This window comes from Procambarus clarkii, chromosome 29 (genome assembly GCF_040958095.1).
Source record: "Procambarus clarkii isolate CNS0578487 chromosome 29, FALCON_Pclarkii_2.0, whole genome shotgun sequence".
NCBI classification, from domain to species: domain Eukaryota; kingdom Metazoa; phylum Arthropoda; class Malacostraca; order Decapoda; family Cambaridae; genus Procambarus; species Procambarus clarkii.
Genome location: NC_091178.1, coordinates 12,288,732 through 12,300,039, shown reverse-complemented (window position 1 = coordinate 12,300,039; position 11,308 = coordinate 12,288,732). Strand labels below are relative to the sequence as shown.

General features: G+C 44.4%; 1 protein-coding gene across 1 annotated transcript in view; it reads right to left on the bottom strand.

Moving 5' to 3' along the window:
• Positions 1 to 1,124: 1,124 nt before the first annotated feature.
• Positions 1,125 to 11,308, bottom strand: part of LOC123765140 (homeotic protein empty spiracles) — a 50,594-nt gene continuing 40,410 nt past the window's right edge. The window contains exons 2-3 of the mRNA XM_069333508.1: positions 3,536 to 3,708; positions 1,125 to 1,797 (exon numbers count right to left, since the gene is read on the bottom strand). Coding sequence (XP_069189609.1) covers positions 1,480 to 1,797; positions 3,536 to 3,708 — 491 coding nt within the window. The 3' untranslated portion in view covers positions 1,125 to 1,479. The remainder of the gene's footprint in view (positions 1,798 to 3,535; positions 3,709 to 11,308) is intronic.

The window sequence follows — 11,308 nt, the reverse complement described above, 5'->3', positions numbered from 1 at the left end:
TTAAAAATGGTCCAGGACGGACCAAAACGTCGTCGTCTCTTCACTTTCTAGTGTGTGTGGTTTGGTCAACGTTAAGATACGTTACTAAAAAAGAACAAATAAATATTTACAATGTATAATGACGCGGAGAGGACGGACTGTGAACACAGCAGCGAAGCTGAGAGTCGGGAAATGAGGAGAGAAACCTTCTTATAGTGTCATGATACTTCAGGAAATGACACGTCCCACATTCACATACAATGTTTACACTTACGTCAGGTCTACACTCACTCCAGGTACACCCTCGCTCCCTCAGCCTGTCCTGCTGGTAAGGAGACAAAAATATATATATATATTATGTACACTTTGATCTCCGTGTTAAATTCTGCCCCAACACAGCATGATAGATGGCCTGGTTGTCTATCTAGTACATAATTATTCACTTTAATAAACAGTTTCGATGTAATGAATTAGTGATGTTATATTGACATACAGCATTTGATATATATATATATATATATATATATATATATATATATATATATATATATATATATATATATATATATATATATATATATATATATATATATCGTCATAGGGCCGTCTAATTTTTAAGACGAGAGACCCGGAAGCACAATCACCTCCACAAGTCCCCCAGCTTCGTGGCTCCCAATCACTTTCATTATATACACACTTAACAACGCAAGGATTTGGAGGGAGAAAAAAAATTCATTACAAATTATTCTTCGACACTTGGAAAGTCAAAAATGTGATTAGCGGCAGCGAGTGTCGCTTCTAAAGGCATCTCACTCTTCCCCCCTCATAGCTTGGCACTCATATTATTGTGGCACAGGAGTGCCACGACACCTTGAATACACTCAGCTTATGGAAATATAGTACACTAGCAATTTCACTTAAATTAATGGATTTTTCTTTTTTTGTCGGAAATTGGGACTTCGAGTTCTCGTAGCCCCAATAATATGCTATATCACGACAACACGATGTATATATATATATATATATATATATATATATATATATATATATATATATATATATATATATATATATATATATATATATATATATATATATATATATATATATATATATATATATATATATATATATATATATATATATATATATATATATATACATATATATGAATCCTTTAGAAGGTATCATCGGACAGTCCTAACTGTTCGCGAGTAGCTGATTCAGTTCAATTTCAGCCTTATGCCCCGTGAACTATCCCACACTAATGACACTGTTTACACTTCCTGACGAGCGTATGACACTGGGTGTACCGGCCGTGTACTCAGCACACATACACACACATACACTCGATGTGTACCCCCAAAGTACACCCAACTATGTGTACAGGCGGCTTCGTGCACACCGCCGAGAGTTCTGGAGATTGTGTAGTGGTGGCCGACGTGGCGTGGAGAGGGGGGCGTGCGGAGGCGTGGGCGTGGTGAGGTAGCTTCTGGCTTCTCAGCCCGTCGTCAGCTCCACACGCCCACCGCCCACGCCTACACTCTCGCTCTCAGAGTCGTCTTCGAGGATCTCGTCGTCCAAGTCGTCCTCCTCCTCCATCATGGGCTTGGAGGATCTGTCGGGAGAAGTCGCGGACGAGGAGCACTTATCTGAAGGCGCACTCCCTCCTGATGCTGTTGCTCCACCTCCTCCTCCTCTTCCTCCTGCACCCCCTCCTTCTCCATTACTTGTTCCTCCTTCCCCTCCTCCATCTCCTTCGTCTTCTTGCTGGATTCTCTTTTCTTTCGTCCTTCTGTTCTGGAACCACACTTTAACCTGCAAGGGGAGAGAATGTGTCAATCAAGTGCCACAGGTGATGGCAATGGTGGCTTAGGTGTCAACAGGTGAGGGGTGTAATCTCCGCGTTCCGCTGTGGAGGGAGAATATTACTGTGTGATCTGTGGCGCAGTGAGGCACCTTATTGATCACCAAAACACACACACACACACACACACACGCAGAGTGTGTGCACGGGCATGAATAGCCCGTAAAATGGATTGTACGTTGTTGTTGTTGTTGTTTTAGTTTTAGCTACTTAGAACGAAGTGTCCATGTAGCACGGGCTATGGTGAGCCCGTAAGGGGATTGTAGGTTGATTGATGAAGATTAAGCCACCCAAAAGGTGGAACGGGCATGAATAGCCCGTAAGTGGTGGCCCTTTTGAGCCATTACCAGTATCAAGAGCTGATACTGGAGATCTGTGGAGGTGCGACTTCACCCTGCGTGACGGGAGATGTCTCCCAGGGGGGATTGTACAGGGCGTATTGGATTTATACCATTAGGGAGGTCAGGTACATAATTCAAATAGGTGAGGAGTATGGCGTAAAGGGGAGAAGAAGAATAGGGAATAAATGGGGGGACGAATAAAACGGAAAAAAGCGAGTAAGCACATTCAAAGATTAATCAGGTGTAGTGGTCGTGGCTTATTGAGCAGTCATCAACTTTGGCATCTTCGTGTTCCGGTCTTGTTCTTACTCTCATGGCGGGTATCTTGGTTATCTTGAGATGATTTCGGGGCTTTAGTGTCCCCGCGGCCCGGTCCTCGACCAGGCCTCCACCCCCAGGAAGCAGCCCGTGACAGCTGACTAACACCCAGGTACCTATTTTACTGCTACGTAACAGGGGCATAGGGTGAAAGAAACTTTGCCCATTGTTTCTCGCCGACGCCCGGGATCGAACCCGGGACCACAGGATCACAAGTCCAGCGTGCTGTCCGCTCGGCCGACCGGCTCCCTAAGCCGGGTAGAGTGAATAGTTCCGATAATTTGGGTATTTATGGTAGGTTGTTCGGCTTTTATATGGATGGTTTCAACAATTTGTAATCTTCAAAGATTACAAATTGTTGAAACCATTCATATAAAAGCCGAACTACCCACCATAAATACAAAAATTAACGGAACTATTCATTCTATCTCTTCACGAGAGTTAGAACAAGACCGGAACACGAAGAAGCCAACGTCGACGACTGCTCAATACGCCACACCCGCTACACCTGATTAATCTTTAAATGTGCTTACTCGCTTTTTACTGAACTTTTTACTCCTATATACTGAACTTTTTGACCGCTGCTTCACGTGCGTCCTGGAGTTTCCCCTTTACCCCAAGTCATCAACCCGGGACCACATTCCATACAGCCTCAGTTTGTGTTTAGCAAAGAAAGTCACTTCGTCGATTGGAATGGAATTAAGCACCTCTTCCTGGAGGTTATATTCTGAGCACCTCTCACCAGAGCCTATATACTGAGCACCTCTCACCAGAGCCTATATACTGAGCACCTCTCACCAGAGCCTATATACTGAGCACCTCTCACCAGAGCCTATATACTGAGCACCTCTCACCAGAGCCTATATACTGAGCACCTCTCACCAGAGTCTATAAACTGAGCGCCCCCTCTCACTAGTAAGTACCTAATGCCAAATAAGAGCTCTAGGCGTTAATTCTCGTATCAAGTAATGATTTGTTAAAAGACACTCCCACATCTGGCGACCAGTAGGCAGGGCCAGGTGGTTCGTACCTGTGTTTCTGAGAGGTTGAGGGACTGCGCCAGCTGCTTCCTCTCGGCGCCTACCACGTACTGGTTCTTCTCGAAAGCTTCTTCCAGCTTCAGCAGCTGACTCGGGCTGAACGCCGTCCGGATCCTCTTGGGCTTACGAAAGGGCTGTAGGAGATAGGCCAGCTGCTCAGGACCTGTGGCAGGAGAAAGCCTGCGTAAGTTTAGGTTCAGGAAATAGTTAAGACGTTATATCTAATTGTTTTGTTTTCTATTTATCAGTTGCTTCGCAAGCAGCAAACGTCTCGTCTGTAATTATTATTAACTGTGAAATGTTTATCAAAATAAATAATGTAGTTACATGCTAAACTTTATATATATATATATATATATATATATATATATATATATATATATATATATATATATATATATATATATATATATATATATATGTCGTACCTAGTAGCCAGAACGCACTTCTCAGCCTACTATGCAGGGCCTGATTTGCCTAATAAGCCAAGTTTTCCTGAATTAATATATTTTCTCTAATTTTTTTCTTATGAAATGATAAAGCTACTCATTTAATTATGTATGAGGTCAATTTTTTTTTATTGGAGATAAAATTAACGTAGATATATGACTGAACCTAACCAACCCTACCTAACCTAACCTAATCTATCTTTATCTGTTAGGTTAGGTTAGGTAGCCGAAAAAGCTAGGTTAGGTTAGGTTAGGTAGGTTAGGTAGTCGAAAAACAATTAATTCATGAAAACTTGGCTTATTAGGCAAATCGGGCCTTGCATAGTAGGTTGACAAGTGCGTTCTGGCTACTAGGTACGACATATATATATATATATATATATATATATATATATATATATATATATATATATATATATATATATATATATATATATATATATATATATATATATATATAATTCCCTTTGATACAATTAAAACTGTCAACACTGCGAGAGCGCTTAAACTCCACGGGTTCAGAGAAACATTTAACCTGCGGCTCGCTGGCTCAGTATTAGCTGGTCCGCCACTTAAACCACCGACCTAGGGAGAATAACAGCATCTCTCGACCCTTATTCCTGCGCCCGGTGTATGTATTGGTGTCTATCTCATCCCCCGATCCATGTAGACTTTTCCACAGGCCCATACCTCCCCCCCCCCCCCGGCCTCTCTCCCTGAATAAACGGTCATTATATCCCGTTTTTATCCATTTGCGATCAGACGGAGTCATCATGATTTGTAGCGCGACTGTTACAGCCTCCTCGCCTTGATATCATTTGGCACTACAATGCCCGGGGAGATAAAGATGCCAGATAAACCCTGCCAATAACCAGCATCCCCCTGTTACCATGGAGATTAACCCGTAGTCATGTGTTACCAATTTAGGATATCGTGATGGGAAAATTTCCGTTCTAGAAATTATTGAACGAACACTTGAGCCGGGGTTGCTGGTGGGCCCAGAGCCCCGGTCCTCAGCTCTCAATACTGTTGGGGCGGAGAAACCCTTCCTAAATCTCTCATAATGTGCATAAGAGCTTCAATCCGCAGATAAGCGAATTGAAACGCGCTCGGCCACAATCCGGCTAACCGGTATTGACACCAAAGCTCATCATCCCGCGCAAACAGGCACGGATTTCAACCATGCTGGGCTCGGAGCCGGGTGCTATCATCCCCGGGCCACTTGAGTTTCAGGGTATGAAAGAGGATATTATTACTCTTAGCAGGCACGAGCACCTCTCTTATGAAGTGCTGTCAAACTCGCCTGATTCCGCCTCGGTGTAGTTGGACGTGTCATGGTATATTTTCTGGACTTATTTTTTTATTGGCCGTGTGATCAGACCGAGGCTGACGGCCGGGGTAAATTGTGGTTTGTTTGCAAGGTCGTCTCACGCATTGGTGCTCCGGTTCTTGCCGGAGGTTATTCAGATAAATAAACCAACCAGTTTGAGTTTATTCCGGTCTGAGACTGAGATTTATTTTAGCTTGAATCTTTCACTACGTCTCGGCACTGGGAAGGAGTGCCACGTTTGAACTCTCAGGTGACCTCATTGTCGGACTTGGACAAATGAAAGGGGTTCCCCCAAGCGGCCGACCCGACGCATGGGTTCAGAGCCACAGTTTTCCATATGGAAAGAGGTTTCGGGAACGATTCCTCTCGATGATATGCTCCATTCTTGAGAATTTATCGCTTATATTTATGGCCCTATAACTTGACTTGATTAATGAACTGAGGAGTCCGGCACTTCCTCCCTTCAGCACCCTCCCTCCTACCCTCCCTACATCTCCTTCCCTCCCTCCCTATATCTCCCTCGCTCCCTCGCCTATCCTTCATTACCTCTCCCTCCCCACCTCTTCTTCCCTCTACGCTTCTGATCCTCCATCACTACTTGCATATATCTTGGGATCATTTGATGAATGAAGGCGAACTGTCGGCGGGAAACCTGTGAGGTAAACTGCACGGTATACTCGAGGTGGGGGGGGGATCACAGGTGGACGGAGTTTACCAGTGAGAGTCGAAGCATTATGCACCCCACTGCTTTGTTTACCTTCTGTGGCTTGCCCTCTTAAGACCAGGGCTACCAACTGTTCCCAATTTCCCTCACCCAACCACATAGTTTTTTAAGATACTGTTACTACCTGAATTATTCATATATAATCACACGGTGTAATGAATGTCATCGAGATAAAAAAAAATAGCATTATTTATTACGAATATATTAGAATCGACCACCACGTGCAGCCTCCCGTCTGGGGGTAGAATTACACTTAGCGTTGGTAATGCTGTTTGAAAATACGGAGCCCCAGGTATCAGAGCAGTAACAAATAGATGCATAAGGCTTATCGGCTTCTTACCTTGCTGCAAGGTAATGGACCTTCTCGTCCCTTGCCTGCAGCATTTCCTTGCCTCTCCCTCTCTTAAAATATCTAGCGTGCCGAGGGTGGAGTGCTAATGATACCAGTAAGTGAAATGGTGCTCTCTCTCTCTCTCTCTCTCTCTCTCTCTCTCTCTCTCTCTCTCTCTCTCTCTCTCTCTCTCTCTCTCTCTCTCTCTCTCTCTCTCTCTCTCTCTCTCTCTCTCTCTCTCTCTCTCTCTCTCTCTCTCTCTCTCTCTCTCCCTCTCTCTCTCTCTCTCCCCCTCTCTCTCTCTCTCTCTCTCTCTCTCTCTCTCTCTCTCTCTCTCTCTCTCTCTCTCTCTCTCTCTCTCTCTCTCTCTCTCTCTCTCTCTCTCTCTCTCTCTCTCTCTCTCTCTATCCCTCCCTCCCTCCTAGGGAGGTGTTGAAAAAAGATTAATTGAGATACACAAAAGAAATAAATAAGAGAGAGAGAGAGAGAGAGAGAGAGAGAGAGAGAGAGAGAGAGAGAGAGAGAGAGAGAGAGAGAGAGAGAGAGAGAGAGAGAGAGAGAGAGAGAGAGAGAGAGAGAGAGAGAGAGAGAGAGAGAGAGAGAGAGAGAGAGAGAGAGAGAGAGAGAGAGAGAGACATTAACGCTCAAGGAGGTGATGTCAGCTTTCTATAAAATAATGCACAAAGTGAGTGGAGCATTGATGTTCTGAGTGGAGTGTTGATGTCGTGAGTGGGAGCCTTTGGATGTTGGCTTGGGTCCGTGGTAGTGGTGGTGGTTGCATGGTGGAAATTGGTTTACCTTCTCCCAGGTGAAAAAAGCTCTATGCTCGTCCCGTGCGACACACAGTGTACAACGGTAGCCATTACGCCAAGTAGTGAAAATAAACTTAGTGCTGCGATACCATACTATTTCTTCTCTCTGTAGCGCAGTGGTCAACGCAGTCGCACTGCACCCGAAAGATGACCGAGTTCGATTCCGTTAGTTGGGCAAACTTATGCATCTTAGTGAAAATTGGCCTAAGTCAATAAGCCTAATAGGATTCCTATCCCCAACTTTAGGAAACAATAAATGAAAACCAATAATTGTTTTGGAACTTCATTACACGATTTTAACTTCATACCTTTTTTTTTAAAGGGGGGGGGGGGGTCTTAGACGTATTTTAAGTTTTAAGTCAATAAATTGAAGTGTTCTCAAGCCACTGAATGCCATACATTACGGCAACTTAACCACCTGTTTGGGTTAGGATAAGACCGTGTTCCGGTTCAGGATATTCGGTGTCCGGGTTAAGATAAGAGCGTGCTCGGGTACAGGATAATCTCGTTTCTGGATATGGACTAGACACATGTCCAGGTATTTAATAATCTTATATTCGAGTATTGAGGCCATGATTCAAAAGGTAATATTTGGTCCTGTATATACAAATCCTTGATACTGAACTTTATCCCAGCTTTTAAAATATAATTTGTGGTGTTAATTTTGTATAGAATTGCAATTACCGACAAACTATCCAGAGAAACAAAGGGAGAGAGAGAGAGAGAGAGAGAGAGAGAGAGAGAGAGAGAGAGAGAGAGAGAGAGAGAGAGAGAGAGAGAGAGAGAGAGAGAGAGAGAGAGAGAGAGAGAGAGAGAGAACACGTGAAGAGAATATATAGACGACAACAATCCTGTTGACACCACAACAGGTATTACTCCACTGACCGTATCACGGTAACAATGTTATTGCAAATAACCGAACTCAATTACGGGCTCACCATAGCCCGTGCTACACACCCACATTTCTTTCTAAGTAGCTAAATCTAAAACAACTGTTGACACCTGCCAACTACACGGCACTACAAAACAAGGATGAACACGACAGTTCCCTGAGAGAACAACGCGTGTTTCTCTGACACATCAAAATCATCTGGCTAGTCAGGAGATGGTACCGAGTACAAGCCTTCAGTTCCGACGGCCACCACGAGTGAAGGACCAATAACTCACCGACCTACGTGCTGTAAAAATGGACTTTTCATGAGAGAGGACCAGCTTATAGGGGCAAATATTGTTTCCGAGTTATTACGTCCCCTTCAACCACCTTCTTATTGAGTTGTAATATACAGATTATAAGTCACAATAACGTGGCTGAAAATCAGACACTCAACTCACATATCTGAAAATAAAGTGACGACGTTTCGGTCCGATTTTATAATGGTCCACGAAGGACTGAAACGTTGGTTACTTCCTTTATTTTTAGATGTGTGGGGCGAGTGTCTGAGCTGTAGTGAGCTCCAGAAACTGAAGAACAATCTTCACAATGACCCTGGCAGGTGTAACCAAAGATCTTTGTCTTAAACTCTAAGGGCACTAACTTGCACCCAATAAAGAATTTATAGATGTACAAGAGAATTTAAAACTTTTCATAAGTTATACTGTTTAATTTAGAAATGGTTTTTAGTTCTGTTTCTAACAGTGTAATTATATACATTAGCTGGCAATTACTGTATAATGTGTCTCTGTAATCTCAAGCTGTATTACATATTAGTACGAATATTACATTAATACCATCAGTATTACATTCACATTTTTTCATCAACGGTATATTCACTCACACCAAGTTGGGATAATTACCCATTCTCTTCCGCTTATTAATATCATCGCCATCATGAGTAATAACAGGTGAAGAATGACCTCGTTTATAAGGTACTTAGTAGCGATCATATCCGGCCGATACATTGTGCCGGATATGAACGGTACATATTCGCCCGATACATTCTTCCGGAACCCACAAGTCTGGTATCACCGTAGTGGGACGTGAGGCGTTATCGGCAAGCTGTCCCACTTGCTAATGTAAAGTTATGCATATCAATTGTTGACACCGTGTGTGTGTGTGTGTGTGTGTGTGTGTGTGTGTGTGTGTGTGTGTGTGTGTGTGTGTGTGTGTGTGTGTGTGTGTGTGTGTGTGTGTGTGTGTGTGTGTGTGTGTCTTTTAGGTTGCACGAAGCGGGTGCTTTTTTCTGCTTTCTTGTGTGTGTTTCTACACGTTTGTGAATACCGCTCTAAAAGTACTGATCAAGTTGAATTTGGAGGGTCGAAGTTTAGTTCCTGGGCGGAGCGAATGTCCGTTTTATTCTTAAAATGTCTACTTCTGAGCCCATGGAATTAGTTAGTCTTATACTGCCCGTACAATGAGGCTGTAACAGTCGCGCTACAAATCATGATGACTCGGTCTGATCGCAAATGGATAAAAACGGGATATAATGACCGTTTGTTCAGGGAGAGGGGCGGAGGGAGGGAGGTATGGGCCTGTGGAAAAGTCTACATGGATCGGGGGATGAGATAGACACCAATACATACACCGGGCGCAGGAATAAGGGTCGAGAGATGCTGTTATTCTCCCTAGGTCGGTGGTTTAAGTGGCGGACCAGCGAGCCGGAGGCTAAACGTTCTTCTGAATGGTGGAATTTAAGCGCTAGGTATCCCGTACAATCTTCCATATGAAGAAAGATTGAAAGAAAGCTTAATAATTTACATTCTCTAGAAAGGCGAAGAGTTAGGAATGACACGATGTGTATGTTGAGGGGGTGGGGACACTAACGTACAAAATGAGACGTACTCGTTAAAAGGGCCCGCTTATGCGGTCAGCTGCGACACCACGGACGGCTGCCCGGGTAAACAGTCACGGACAAGGACTCATAATTGTGAGAGGACACGTATAAGGTTGGGCGTGGACGCGGGTGAAGACAGGAAAAGGGCGATTCAGAATGGTGGTCACGGAATGAGGGGGACCAGACACGGCAGCGGTCACGTACACAATATCTTACAAGAGGTGACACGTGTCAGTAATTCACTGCTGAGTTTCACGGTCTTCAGTGAGTTTTGCTTTGTAGATAACTGCTGGCTTGTTGAAACTCCTCAGGCGTTCCTTGCTGTAACCTCAGGCGTTCCTTACTGTAACCATGGGTGTTCCTTGCTGTAATACCTGGCGTTCCTTGATGTAATACCTGGCGTTCCTTGCTGTAATACCAGGCGTTCCTTGCTGTAATACCTGGCGTTCCTTGCTGTAATACCTGGCGTTTCTTGCTGTAATACCTGGCGTTCCTTGCTGTAATACCTGGCGTTCCTTGCTGTAATACCTGGCGTTCCTTGCTGTAATACCTGGCGTTCCTTGCTGTAATACCAAGCGTTCCTTGATGTAATACCTGGCGTTCCTTGCTGTAATACCTGGCGTTCCTTGCTGTAATACCTGGCGTTCCTTGCTGTAATGCCTGGCGTTCCTTGCTGTAATACCTGGCGTTCCTTGCTGTAATACCTGGCGTTCCTTGCTGTAATCCCCAGGCGTTCCTTGCTGTAATACCTGGCGTTCCTTGCTGTAATGCCTGGCGTTCCTTGCTGTAATACCTGGCGTTCCTTGCTGTAATACCTGGCGTTCCTTGCTGTAATCCCCAGGCGTTCCTTGCTGTAATACCTGGCGTTCCTTGCTGTAACCCCCAGGCGTTCCTTGCTGTAATACCTGGCGTTCCTTGCTGTAATACCTGGCGTTCCTTGCTGTAATCCCCAGGCGTTCCTTGCTGTAATACCTGGCGTTCCTTGCTGTAATACCTGGCGTTCCTTTGCTGTAATACCTGGCGTTCCTTGCTGTAATACCTGGCGTTCCTTGCTGTAATACCTGGCGTTCCTTGCTGTAATACCTGGCGTTCCTTGCTGTAATACCTGGCGTTCCTTTGCTGTAATACCTGGCGTTCCTTGCTGTAATACCTGGCGTTCCTTGCTGTAATACCTGGCGTTCCTTGCTGTAATACCTGGCGTTCCTTGCTGTAATACCTGGCGTTCCTTGCTGTAATACCTGGCGTTCCTTGTTGTAACCCCGTGGCGTTCCTTGCTGTAATACCTGGTGTTCCTTGCTGTAACCCCCTGGCGTTCCTTGCTGTAATCGCAGACACTGCTCAATTTC